The sequence below is a fragment of the Ailuropoda melanoleuca genome, chromosome 2 (genome assembly GCF_002007445.2).
Source record: "Ailuropoda melanoleuca isolate Jingjing chromosome 2, ASM200744v2, whole genome shotgun sequence".
Taxonomy (NCBI): Eukaryota; Metazoa; Chordata; class Mammalia; order Carnivora; family Ursidae; genus Ailuropoda; species Ailuropoda melanoleuca.
In genome coordinates this window covers 37,907,210-37,921,311 of record NC_048219.1, presented here as the reverse complement: position 1 = coordinate 37,921,311, position 14,102 = coordinate 37,907,210, and the positions used below count along the sequence as shown (strand labels likewise).

Genomic DNA, 14,102 nt, shown 5'->3' with positions numbered 1-14,102 from the left:
AGGGGCCTTTTTTAAAGGTAACTGAATACATTAAAGGCATTTACCACATGCTGGGATGTCGCACAGGTCAGACTTGAAATTTTCATCCAAAGTGAAGCACCAGGGAGCCTCCTTCTGATTCCCTGGATTGCGGCAGTAGGAATGGCCTCCGTTCAGCTCTGGGAAACGGAGGGCGGTAAAGGTGTGTGTGTGGGGGTACTGGGAATTCCACGGCTGGCACTGGCGCCCTGATTTGGTCACACTGACGGTCCCCCGGTAGTCCACACCTGTGCTGTTATAGCACTTATGATCTGAAAAACAGAAGAGAAAGGCCCAAACAGTGAGAAAGAAACAGGAGATGCTGGAGCTCCCAGCCAACAGTTTCTGGAAGAAGGACTTGCAATTAACCTCATGGCTAAGGCTTTCCCACTGGTCAGGGGCCATGTGGGCAGCCTCCCTGCGTGCTGGGCTGCGACACCGGTCCTGCCTTGCAGTTACGTTCCTGGGAGGATTTAAAGCTTATGCATCAGGAATAAACCAGCCCTCCACAACTATTTTTAATATTGAGCACAAAAAGAATCAGAACTGGGGGCAGGACTCAGGGGGGCACAGGAGTAATTTCTTAGTGAATGGCTCAGGAAAGGTTCAGGCTAAACTCTTCTTTCCATTTCTGCTTGATGTCTTTAGACATGAATCATGGGATAAAGAATCTACTTCCCAGAAAATGTTCACTAGGAGCAGTGTGTATGGGTTTCTAACAGGAGTTAGGGCCATTCTGTGCTGATGGACTGGGTCTTCTTGAGAAGCAAGTCCTCTTCCCAGGGGACCACAAGGCTGTTACTTGAAAGCACTGCAAAAGTCCATCGAGGTGAAATAAATAAAAATATGGAGGGGCAATGATAAAATAATAGTATTAATGAAGATACTGCTTTTATTATGTGCTAACCATAGTTCTAAGTATTTTAGATGCATTAATTCATTTAACTAATAGCATAATATTAAATTACAAAAGGAAACCAAAAAATTACCAGTGAGTTTAATTCTACGTGAATGGGAAGTTACAGAGGAACAGAGGTGAGAGGACAGTGGATAGAGGCAAGCCCCATGTATATGTATTTTAAATTGTGGTCCAAGATACATATCATAAAATTTACCATTAGTGTGTTTAGAACATTCAAAATATTGTGCAACCTTCACCACTCTCTCATTCCAGAACACCCGTATCATCCCCAAGGAAACCCTATACTCATTCAGCAGTCACTCCCCAAGCTCCCCACCCCATCCCTGGCAACCACTAATCTGCTTTCTGTCTCCATGGGTTTGTCTATTCTGGATATTTCATAGAAACAGAATCATACAATGGTGTCTGGCTTCTTTGGCTATCATAATACTTCCAAGTTTCAGCCATGTTGTAGCATGTAACAGGATTTTATTCCTTCTTATGGGGGAATCATGTTTCATTATGTAGATGTACCACAGTTTATCCACTCATCCGCTGACGGACACTTGGGTTGTTTCTACCCTTCAGCCATTGTGAACAGACCTGTTATGAACACTGGCATACGAGTTTTTATTTGAACACCTTTTCTAAATTCTTCAGAGTATACACCCAGGATTGGCATTGTTGGGTCATATAGCAATTCTATTTAAGTCACGGAGGAACCAGCAACCATACTTAAAAATTATCGTCTTCGTGAAGCTTCTTGAAGATAGTGACAGCATCTAATCCACCACTGAATGCTCCACCCCCACACAGTATTTAGCCCATTGGAAGGTAATCTGCCTACCAATAAGAACCCTTGCTACCGACTGAGGTCCAGTTTTCACTGTGCCGTGGGTTTGCTGGCCCCTAGGCCACACGGAAGGTCAGGGGTTACCACCTACTTTTATTGATAGGATCCGCCATGGGAATGCCAATCCGGATGCAGTTTGCGGCTTCGGGGCTCTCGGGCTGGGGGAGATCTTCACAGTTTGGCAGTTTCAGCCTCATCAGGATCATGGGATTTGATCTTGCAAAAATGTACTCTGTTTGACACAGGACGTTTTCCAGGATTTCACATTCATCACGACACAGGTCCCGGGGCTTCGGGATAGATGAGGTCTCGTCGCAGTATGGGAAAGCATAGTGGCACAGGGAAGGAATGGCAAACTGGGAGCACTTATCAGATAAGTGGCTGGAGGTGCCGATCATGGTGAAGGCAGCTGGAAAACAAACACAGTTATTAACTCCCAGGAGCCAGGGTTTATCTCCTTTGGTTATCTAGTCAACAGATATCAGATATAAACATGCACTGGAAGGAATCTGCTGCACTCAAGCAGACAAGGCCAAGAGGAGATTCGGTTCAGATGTCCAAGCGGCTTACTTTCACTGGCTTGAAAAAAAATCATTTTGACTACAAAGTTAAAAAAACAGGATTAAGTTACATATGTACCATTTCCTAATAAAAAGAATTAATCAGGTTAAAGCACAATATATTTTTCATTTTTACTACAAAGCAACAGAACTTTGTGTTTCATCCGGTACTTTTTATTAGTTTTATGAAGCTTCTAAAACATTCGACAGCTGCAGGGCAGAAACGCGCTGTCTGCGGTGGCGAAGCCTGATCACAGGATTTAGTTCTGTGTCTTGCCTCTGAGTGGCTGACTCTGGGTAACTTGTTTAATTTCTTTGTGCTTTTGATACTTCCTATTCCAGGCTCTGAAAATGAGGCCATTCTCTTGGAAGTTCTCGAAAAGCACAACTCAGTCGATCCAGCGTGTGTATTAGAGGTCACTTAGCCTGACTTCTTATTCAGCTTGGCATCTGGGTACTGAAAGAGTACCTGCCTCCTTTTTGCACTGACAAGGAGCTTGTACCTCACAAGACAGCCTGGGCGTGGTTGGCACACTGTTTCCCAAAGTGTGTTCCTCGGAACATTCACTCTGTAGCATATTCATAGCATTTGAGAAACAAGGGTTCCAGAGCTGAACAAGTTTGGGACATGCCAGGTTAAACAAAATTAAGTGGCTTTTCTTAACTGTAGTATTTTCCAGTAAGCAGATGTCCAATGAAAATATCTAAGAGAGGATCATTATAAATGGGCAATGAAACATTTACATCAGAACTCCCATTTATTTTTGTGAAAACTTAGTAAAAAAAAAATATGTTAAAATGTTCTTATAGTAGGTTGAAATGTGCCTTAACAGCCCCTCCCCATCAGTCAGTTCTGCTTCTGTCCTCTGGGATTTCAGAGTCCTTCCTCCGGAAAGTTCTTCAGCAAATGGCAACTACAGCTTTCTATAGTTGCTTCTCCAGGTTAAATAGCTGCCCCCCCACCCCAGATTTCTCTTAGTTCCTTCATATTCCTCATGGGACATAGTTTCTAGAGACTTTGCTGTTCCGTGTGCCTGCCTCAGGTTTGTTCAATCGTAAGGTTGCCAGATAGATGACAAGGCACTTTGTTACCTCTGAATTTCAGGTAAACATTTGGAACATACTTACACTAAAAAATTATCCATTGTTTACTGAAATTCAAATGTAACTGGTGTCCTGTATTTTTATTTGCTAAAGCTGACAACCTTATTAGAATCCCATAAAGGCAATGCTAATAGCTTGCAAGGGTACGTGGCACTGAGGCATAACTATGGAAGAAATGCAAGGCTGCTGTAACCACCAGAACCAGGGGTGCAAAATCGTACAAGGTGGCCTACACACTGCTTCGCTCGTGTGTGCTAGAAAGGGCGTCACTATTAGAATTCCATTAAAAAGATACCTTCGATTCAGAAACATGAAGGGTAAAATATAGAAGGCTAGAGCAGGAAGAGACTTATGATCATCTTGCCTTGTCACTCACTTCACCGATGAAGAGAGAGATTTGCATGAAGAATAAGAGATTTCCCCAAAGTCACAGTAATGGTGTCCAGAATTCTAGACTGTAAATTGATTTAGAGTTTACACGACTTTCAGTCTATATGGTGTTGTCTCCAAACAGTAAGCTCTAGGAGGGCAGAGACGCAAGCTGGCTTATTCACCACACCAGCATGTCCGCAGTACCCCATCCAGCTCCTGCTTTGCCAAAAACACTAATAATCTTTATCAAGTGTCTGAATGAATGTGAGACATTTCAGAGCACCCTTTTCCTCTAAGAGCAACAACCTTCAATTCTAATGTACATTACAGAACACAGAGATCATATCTCCTGCTTCTCTGTGGTCCCGCTCCTCACCTGTATGCCGAGCCCAATCCTTTGTCAAGAGAGGAGCTCAAGAGAACGCTTGGTGAGAAAAGGAGTTACACAAGGTATCTATACAATTTCCTTGGTGTTACCTACCTGTGATCTGATTTTCTATTTCCCCTTGCATGTGCAAAGACTCCATATAGACAGTGCGGTTGCCAATAAATCTTGCACATGCAATCCCTCTGTATGGCTGACAGAATCCATCTTCTTCATACTCATCTCTAAAAACAGAGCACAGACGTTAGCTGGTGCAATACATTCACATCCCGTTGGCTCTGAATGTGTTGTGCCCAAAGCAGTCGCTAGGGGGAGACGCTGAGCACAGTATCCCCAAGGCTGGGCTAAGGAGTCCGGCTTTTCCTCAGTTCCATCCATCACTTAAAACATCTGCTGGTCACGTTGGTCAAGTTTCCTTCACCCCCAGAAAATCATTCTGAAGCGCATAATCATCCTTAAATAGGGGAGAAAGCACTTTTATTTTCGCAGCTGGTGGTGGGCTGGAAGATGATGTAGTTCTAAAAGTAAAGAGGAAATGAGTTGGGAATCTGGGCACATGTTCTACAGTTTTTTGTTTTTTAAGCACAGATTATTTCTGCTTCATTTGCTACAAAGGCGTGGGTGCATTATCCACAAGATCCACTCAAACTGATGTGTCAATTAGGAGGCGCCAAGGGGTGAGAAGCTGGGTGCAGCTGGAAAGAAACCAGAGGGCAGCGCAGTTATGTGGCTCCTCACTGCTTAAGACCCATTATCTCTACCCTGCAGAGAGAGGTCCCGGCAACCTGGGGACTGCACAATTTCAAATGAGTCACTAAATTCCAGGAAATCGAGACAAGATGTCAATGAAAATCTTGCTTTTGTGATCCCCAAAACCTTTAAAAAATCATCTTAAAAATGGTTTGCCTCAAAAGTATAGTAATAAAAAAAGCAGGGGGAGTAGATTTTATTCTGAAGAAAAGGGGAGGCCAGATAGTGTGGTTAGTGACAGTGTGGCAACTGGCTGGAGAGTCGGACCCAAGATGGCCACCTCAGCTTGAAAGGATAGAGGCTGTAACCTCCCATGCGGGCCTACCATAAGCACAAGACACCGGAGTACGGAATATCCGGCTGGTTCTCAAAAGCAGACCACAGCAAAACAAAAGGCCACCAGCCACGCTTCCGGGCTGACTTCACCCTGGATGCTCGCCCTCTGTTAACCTGGCTGGAATCCGTACATTGCCTGAATAAAAAGATCATTTTTCCTCTGGTTTCTTCTTCTTTTTTTTTTTTTTAAAGATTTTATTTATTTATTCAACAGAGATAGAGACAGCCAGTGGGAGAGGGAACACAAGCAGGGGGAGTGGGAGAGGAAGAAGCAGGCTCATAGCAGAGGAGCCTGATGTGGGGCTCGATCCCATAACGCTGGAATCACGCCCTGAGCCGAAGGCAGACGCTTAACCGCTGTGCCACCCAGGCGCCCCCTCTGGTTTCTTCTAAGTTAAAGTATGTTAGAGCAAAAGTCAGGAGAAGGAAATTGTCTTCCTGGGTTTAACATTTGCATGTCCTTAGTCAAGCTCTCTGAGTCCTCTGAGCTATGGTTTTCTTACCTATAAGATGAAGATAACCATTGACCTCTACCCTATAAGTGAAAGTCATGAGGATCCTATCAAATAATGTAAGCACTCTTCCAAAGTGCTACTCAGAGGTAATACATGCTTATTACTGAAGTATTTATGATTACCAAAGAAGACATTTTTTAATTTACTAAGCTCCTAGTCTATAAAATGGCCCTAGACTTCCTGCCTTGGGGGTTCAGTGTGGGACTTTAGAAAGCCCACTATAACAGGAAACCAGGTGAAAAAAATCTGATAAAGCTGATCATTAAAAGACCAGTTTTCAGCGGCTCTCTACTCCCTATTCACTCCAAAGTCTTTTTGGTGGTGGAGATGGGGGAGAAGTATATTCACTTTAGTTCCCAAAACAGTTTGTATTGCAAAGCTCTTAAAAACTTAACCTTTAAGTACACATACAAATGAATATATCACATACCTGACATGAAGACATTGAAATTTTAATGTTGTAAAATCCTGCAAGCACTCCACGTGTTTACTTTCATAAATCCTAGAGTAATGTTGAAGCCTTTTTGGCTTAAATTTTACTTGGGTTGTAAAATTAACCCCACTTTTATTGGGTAACTAATACCGTAAACCTATGGGGAGAAAGAAGTTTCTTGATGACCTAGCCTTGGATCTTGGAAACTAAAGTACTGAGACCAGAATGCACTCCTACTCCACCCCCTACTATTACAGATGATGCTTTTCTATCCCTAGGCATTAGCAGAGTCTTGGACTTTTAAGGTGTCGTTATGAGAACACTTCTTCCTCCCCCACATTAAACTCTCAAGGCCTCAATTTATATCTCTTGGGAGGACAAAACCCTGGAATTACCCCCAGATATAAATCCCCAACCTACTGGGAGTTCCCATATTTTATGTGTGAGGCTTAGGCTAAACTTCTTACCACCTTTCCAGTTCAAGACTCTAAAAAGACTCTTTGAATACTTTTTTTTCATAATAAAAAGGAATGCAGTGCCTTGGCTGCATATTTCTTATCAAGGGCTTACAGCTGCAGGTGTATTGAATTTTTGACTGTGCCCAGAATTCCTGATATTCTGACCAGTCTCTAGGGGACAGATGTAAAAAGCAAAACAAAAGCAAAACAAAAAAACAGTGTGTAATGTCATCTGCGAAAAAGTAGTTTTCAGCCCTGGCTGCTCCGAAGATCTCCTCAGAAAACTTTTGAAAATACCAATGCCTAAGCCCCACCTCAGACCTATTAAATCATACTCTCTGGGGGTGCAGCAGAGGCACACATGCTTTTTAAAGAGCTCTCAGGTGATTTGAATGTGGTTGAGAATCACAGCACTAGAAAAACAAACCTCTGTTAAGTGTCTGCCACTCTCTGTGCTGGGTACTATGCTTAGTGCTTTCTTCCAAGTAGCCTCTTATGTGGCATTATTTTTTTTTAAAGATTTTATTTATTTATTTGACAGAGATAGATACAGCTAGCGAGAGAGGGAACACAAGCAGGGGGAGTGGGAGAGGAAGAAGCAGGCTCATAGCAGAGGAGTCTGATGTGGGGCTCGATCCCACAACGCCGGGATCACGCCCTGAGCTGAAGGCAGACGCTTAACCGCTGTGCCACCCAGGCGCCCCTTATGTGGCATTATTATCCTCATTTTATGGAGGGAGAAACTCAGATTCAGAGAAATAACTGGCTCAAATTCACAAAGCCAGTTATTGGTGGAGCAAGGATTTAAACTTGAAGTACAAGCTTAAGCCACTATACCATGTTGTCAGATCTATAATGATGTTCCTCTTTTCAGTATTACTTTTAATTAGATCAGCCCAATTATAAATAAGAGACCTTAAATTGAGCCTTTATTCTGTACCCGGAACTGTTGTTTCACTTACATATACAACTGATATTAAATCATTTAATCCGGACAACAATCTTGTAAAAAAGGGGAAGGTGCAATCATTCCCATTTTACAGATGAGAAAATTGAGAGTCAGAAAGAGCAAAGAACTTGACTAAGTTTACACAGCAAGTATAAGAGCTAGATTTGTCCCAAACTAGCACTTGTAACTATGGTACACAGCTTCCCTCCAAATGGTTTATGAAGGTTTTTACACTGCTTATAGGGGCTTTCTGCTGTGAAGATGCTTTGGTGTCTGCTGCATGGCAAAAGGTTTTCTTTGGAACATGGAGTCACAATCGCCTTTCAGGCTTTCCATTTTTCCTGCTGGCTTTGGCTGGAGGGGAACCAGTGCTCCTCCACCATTCATCAGCTCTATACTTTTCTCCAGCTCACACTTCTTTCATCATTAATTTTGTTAAGCAAACTTAAAAACATGGAGCACACGGCGGCAGAAGTGAAAGGGCACTTGCAGTGAGCGTGCCCAAGGCTGCATTCTTTCTATGCAGAAGAGGGTGAATTATGAAAGCGCAAATGGAATTTTGCACTGACATGTGCCATGCGTCACCGTGACGTCAAGAAGCAGGGATGCTTTGTGATGGGGACTCATGTTTCTCATAAAGTAATTTAGCTACCATGTTGCCAACCCCCATAGCCTTCCACCTCCAGGGTCTCCCTAAGGAGCTTATGAGGGTTGGTCATATAGCGTTAACTAAGAGTGACCAGGACCAATATGGCCACAGTAGGGGTATCTACCCAGGACCCACTGGAGACCAGTGAAAGGGAAATGCTGCCATCACAAGTCACAACCCAAGGGAGTTTTACAGGGACAGTGATAATCATTAGCTACAAATTCCTGGGCCAACTTCTCAGGTCAGTTGACTAAAGCAGAGAGCTCTGATGATGGAAAAAGCACATTGCATGGTATGGGGCATGTGGTGACTCTCTGTAGTTTTGGGAGCAGGGAGAAGGAAGGGAGAAAGGATGGGTGGGTTGGTGGGGTAGGGAAAGTGAAAAGATAGAGAATACTCCTAACTAATGCCCAAATGGGGTTGTGCCAATTTTGGACCATGAGAGGCCCACAACAACTCTCCTCAGAGCTTCCAGGGATGGCAGGCTTTGTGAAGGCTGCCTTAATTTAAGGGACACAAGAGAACAAACTCAACAGTTGTCTTAGGCATGTGATTTAAAAAGAAACCCTGAAATATGACTGGAAAACTGGCAAAATTCAAATCCTGTAAATTAGTTTGTATCATACCAACAATAATTTATTATTATTATTATTACTATTTTTTTAATGTAGGCTCCATGCCCAGTGTGGAGTCCAACGTGGGGCCTGAACTCACGATCCTGAGATGGAGACCTGAGACAAGATCAAGAGTCAGCCGCTTAACCTACTGAGCCACCCAGGCGCCCCAATAATTTCTTACTTTTGATCATTGCACTATGTTTATGCAAGACATGAACATTAGGAGGAATGGGATGAAGGACATACGGAAACTTTCTGTACTATTTTTGCAACTTAAGTATAAAAATATATCAAAATAAAAAGAAAAAATCTTACAGGATGGGGGAGGGGTGGGAACCTTATTGTGTGTACACAGAACTGGAGGTGCTATGGGGTGAGGGGGTTACGAAGGCCGTCAGATGACCTCATTTAATCTTTATAACAAACCTTATAACACTCCCTCCGGGCCTATCCCTGGGTGGCGGAATTCCGTTCCCTAACAACTCACTTACTTGTTTGAGGCTTGGCCTATTTCTAAATTCAAACACTTCCAGGAGAGATGACCTATTTGGTCAGGAAGCCCTTAGCGTAGATTGATTTTTGCTAGCTGCTGTGGGCACTTTCATCTTTATTGGAAGCCATATAGCAACAAAGGCTGGGGCAGCGGATGAGAGGTCCGGGCTGGAAGAAGAAGGCAATCTTCCCTGACTTGACAGTTACGTCCGGGCCCAGCTTTGTGCCAGGACGACTGAGAAGGCGGGCTAGGGATGGAGGGTGTGGGACTCACCAACACAGGACATCTCTGTCATCTGGTTCATCATTCACTTTGTCACCAAGTGATCTTTTCAAACACAGACCCAATCAGGTAATTTCCTGCCTAAAATTAGAGTTTCCTACTCACTTCAGCTTTCTGACTGCAGCCTCCAAGGCCCTTCATCATCTAGTCCCTGCCCATTTTTCCAGCCTTGCTCCTGCCAGTCAAGCCTATGAACCTGATCATACTAGCTACACAAATGACCTTGTTAGTCTCAAAACAGGGGAGGCAGTTTGCTATTCCTCTGGCTTGGCTTACTCTCTTCCTGAGGCCTAGAATGCCTTCCACCCTCTTTTTCGCCTTGGGAATGCCTTCTTGTCTTCAAGATCCAGATGCGAAGTCCTCCACGAAAGTTGGTCACTGACCTCCCCCCAAGCCAGCGTCTTTATCACACATCAGAGCCATCCCACACACCTCTGACTCCATGTTCTGTTTGTCTGTTTAGAGTGTCTCACCACCACACTAAGGCAAGGACCATGTCTGATTCAGCTTCTCACCTTGAGGCCCCCTGTGCAACGTATGACTCAGGAACCCTGTTGAATGAAGGAAAGGGGGATGCTAAGAACCATCCCTCTCTAGATCTTCAGAAGTAGAAAAGAAGGCCCACTGCCTGATGGACCAACAACTGGAACACATATCACAGATGTGGGGCTGTCCCAGGCTAGCCCACTGATGTGCCAGAAGCATTCTCCACATTGGAAGCCACTTTCTCCTTCACCAGATTTTACACAGGAGCATGGGCAGGCCTAATTAGACTTAGGGAGGAGTTAGGCCCTAAAAAGGTCCCCTTTGGGGTAATAAGACCAGTTAAAATGCACGCCTCTCCTTAGTGGGAAGAGAATGGATGTAAATGTACTTTGTTAACTATAAAATCTTACTCAAACAAAAAAATAGTAAACAGGTACTCAAATACTTGAAGACAAATGTTCATAGCAGTGCTATTCACAATAGCCAGAAAGTGGAAACAACCCTCAAATACTCATCAACAGGTGATGGGACAGACAAAATGTGGTAGATACACACAATAGAATATTATTCAGCTATAAAAAGAGGAATGAAGTACCGAAACATGCTACAACATGGAAGAATCTTTTTACGGTAGGGGAGATCAGCCAGACACAAAAAGTCACATATTTTAATAACCCCCTTTATGTAAAATATCCAGAATAGATAAATTCATAGAGATAGAAAGCAGATTGGTGGTTACCAGGAGGAGTAGGGGGGAGGGAGAAATAGGGAATAACTACTCAATGGATATGGAGTTTTATTTTGCTATGATGAAGATGTTTTGATACTAGGTAAGAGGTCGTGGTTACACAACGCTGTGGATGTGTTAACTGCTACCCTTTGGCTCACTTTAAAATGGTTAATTTTCATGCTATGTGAATTTCACCTCAATTAAAAAGAATTGATTTTATATACCCAAGGGACAAGGTTGCCAGACCTGGGGAGAGGGCCAATGGTTGGGATTTCCAGCTTCAGATCTGGGGAGAAGTTCTGGGGATGGCTTTGTGGGTTGCTTGCAAGCAGACTGATCTGCTGTAAGCACGGGCAATTCACACGATCTCAGCAGGTTTCTTTGTTCTGATTCTGGCGGCTCTTCGGCTCTTCGACTGCAATGCCAGAGAGAGTGGCCTGCAAGCCCACAGCATGGTGGCCTCCTGTATACAGATCACAGTGAAGGAAATAGTCCAACACTTGTGAATTTACCACATTCACTCCCATTTAAGAGCTCCATTTGGAGCCATGAAGATGAAATCACATCAAACTGCCTACCCTCAAAGCTCTGAATTTTGGTTTGAAGGAAATCTATCACACAGTTCAAAGTATCTCTAGGTGTGATAGAGTATCCCTAGGTGTGCTCCAGTGAGCAGTTTAGCAAAGTGTGGGTTATCCTCTCATTTGGGAAGTAATTTCTTTCTTCTTTTATCTAGTATCAAAACATTTTTATCATAGCAAAATAAAACCATATTCCTCCCTCTCGCCAGCTCCTGGTAACAACCAATCTGCTTTCTGTCTCTATGAAATGATCTATTCTGGAGAAGCAATAATAACTTACCAGTGCCTGCCCAAAAGACCATCATGGCCATAGGTGGACGGGAATTTATCCCTTATAAAATTTGTAAACCAGGCCACATGTTAGCTGCTCAGTTAAAACATAGCCATGGCAGATCCACACACACCATGCTCCCCGGGCCCAGCTCTAGTAACTTTGGGTCTGGGGGCAAAGCTTCCCACCTCAGAAACAGGGTTCTCCTTGGGAAGTACAGTCACATCTCTCTCTCTCTTTAAAGATTTTATTCGTTTACTTATTTGAGAAAGGGAGAGAGTGAGTGGGGGAAGGACCAGAGGGAAAGAGATAAGCAGACTCCATGCTGAGTCAGGACCCCGTGACCACGACCTAAGCCAAAACCAGGAGCAGGCTGCCCAACCGACTAAGCCACTCAGGTACCCCAGTCACATTTCTTAAAGCTAAAAATCTGCTGTTTTTTATTTGAAAGGGCGGTGGGGGGGAACACATGATAAAACTAAGAATCTAAGTAAAGAATGCAAAATTATTCCAATATGGACAAATGATCAGAGACATGGAAACTTTAAGAACAGATTAGAATCCAAAGTGGTCTAAAGAGCTACCACCTATACAAAAACATCTCTTCTTCCTGTGAAGACTTTGGGCCATGAAGCATCCTTGGTTAACTGCAAACCAGGAGGAGGGAAAATAATTTAATTCTCATCAGCTATAACTACACACCCCCAGAGAAAGAGCATCAGGACAAACACAGGGAGACATGGAAAGAGCTGGTCAGAATGAAGGGGAGAAGGTGAGGGTCCGGGAAGGGGAGGTGTCTGGTGCACCAAGAGTAGACTTTGCCTCAGGCTGTCTGCGGCGAAGGGATTATGGGTTAAATATGTGATCCCAAACGTATCTCACAAACTGTGTTCTCTAAAGACCAATCTATAAGTGGGCATCAAAGAGGGTAATGTGTTAACATAGTTGACCTTTAAGGTCAGCTTTCGAAGTAAACCAATCCAGGCCCGTCAACCCAGAGGGGCAATGACTCACAGAGAAGACCTCAATCTATCAGGCTAAGAACTCACCTAACTCTTTAACATCCCTTCTCTCACTAGAACGCCTCTGTGAGCACAAGAAATTCTGAGGTGACTGTGTCAAGGATCACGGGCTGTTTCCCACACCTGGACACTGGCAATTGTTAACATTTATTTCCTTAGCAAAAGCATCCCTTGCTCTTTCTCACACCACTTTTTTGCTTAAAAAAATTAAATTTTAAGGGGACCTGGGCGGCTCAGTTGGTTGAGCGTCCGACTCTTGGTTTTAACTTAGGTCGGGGTCGTGGGATCGAGCCTCGTGTTAGGCTCCACACTCGTGTGGAGACTGCTTGTCCCTCTCCCTGGGCTCCTCCCCCTGCTCTCTCTCTCTCTCACTCTAGAATAAGTAAATAAAATCTTAAAAAAATTAAATTTTGAAAGTTTTTTTTCTTGGCNTTTTAAGGGGACCTGGGCGGCTCAGTTGGTTGAGCGTCCGACTCTTGGTTTTAGCTTTAGGTCGGGGTCGTGGGATCGAGCCTCGTGTTAGGCTCCACACTCGTGTGGAGACTGCTTGTCCCTCTCCCTGGGCTCCTCCCCCTGCTCTCTCTCTCTCTCACTCTAGAATAAGTAAATAAAATCTTAAAAAAATTAAATTTTGAAAGTTTTTTTTCTTGGCCACGAACCATTAAAACAAACAGATGAATAATGTTCTGTCATAGTTTCCAAAGCAGCACATAATAGTTACTTGTGTCCAACTTAGAAATGGGAAGGTATTGGCTTTGCTTCATAACGATGTTTGGAAACACAAGGGTTGCATTTCACTTTGGAAAAGGAGCAGAATTACCCAGGCTTGTATCTCACAAATGTGATTTGAGGGAAAATTATGCATGTAATATATTTTATTCCTATTTAAACACACATCTGAAATGAGAGGACTGCCCTAGTACCAATTCATAAGAATATGAAGATCACTAATAAAAGAATGAGTGATTTTTTGCCCTCTCCTATTCACTGAGGTTTTTTTGTGGTGGGTTAGTTTGTACCTTCTAAGAAGCCCTGGGGTGTTTTCAGTTTCCCCCCTATGAAGGGCCTACTCTGCCCCTAACCTTAGGCTGGAGCTGGCAATGCATAGGTGGGACTTGAAGCCCCCAGGTTCAGCACCCGTCCCCGCACTGCATAGTTCTCATTAGAAGCTCTTTGGATGTTGTTTGGCAGTTCTCCAAATATCAGGCATTCAAACGACCCCTAAATTTGCCCATTGAGACTAAAAGGAGTTTAGAAGAATATGAAATTCACACATACCAATCTGGTCAGATTTTCTACCACAAATGTTACTAGAATTGCTTTGATTTGTTTTTCAC

The 14,102-nt window shown here is 43.5% G+C and overlaps 1 protein-coding gene across 1 annotated transcript in view; it reads right to left on the bottom strand.

Annotated features, from left to right (window-relative positions):
* ROR1 (receptor tyrosine kinase like orphan receptor 1) overlaps positions 1–14,102 on the bottom strand; it is a 411,073-nt gene that overhangs the window by 31,068 nt on the left and 365,903 nt on the right. Inside the window, exons 6-8 of the mRNA XM_034641368.1 lie at positions 4,290–4,417; positions 1,864–2,181; positions 45–290 (exon numbers count right to left, since the gene is read on the bottom strand). Coding sequence (XP_034497259.1) covers positions 45–290; positions 1,864–2,181; positions 4,290–4,417 — 692 coding nt within the window. The remainder of the gene's footprint in view (positions 1–44; positions 291–1,863; positions 2,182–4,289; positions 4,418–14,102) is intronic.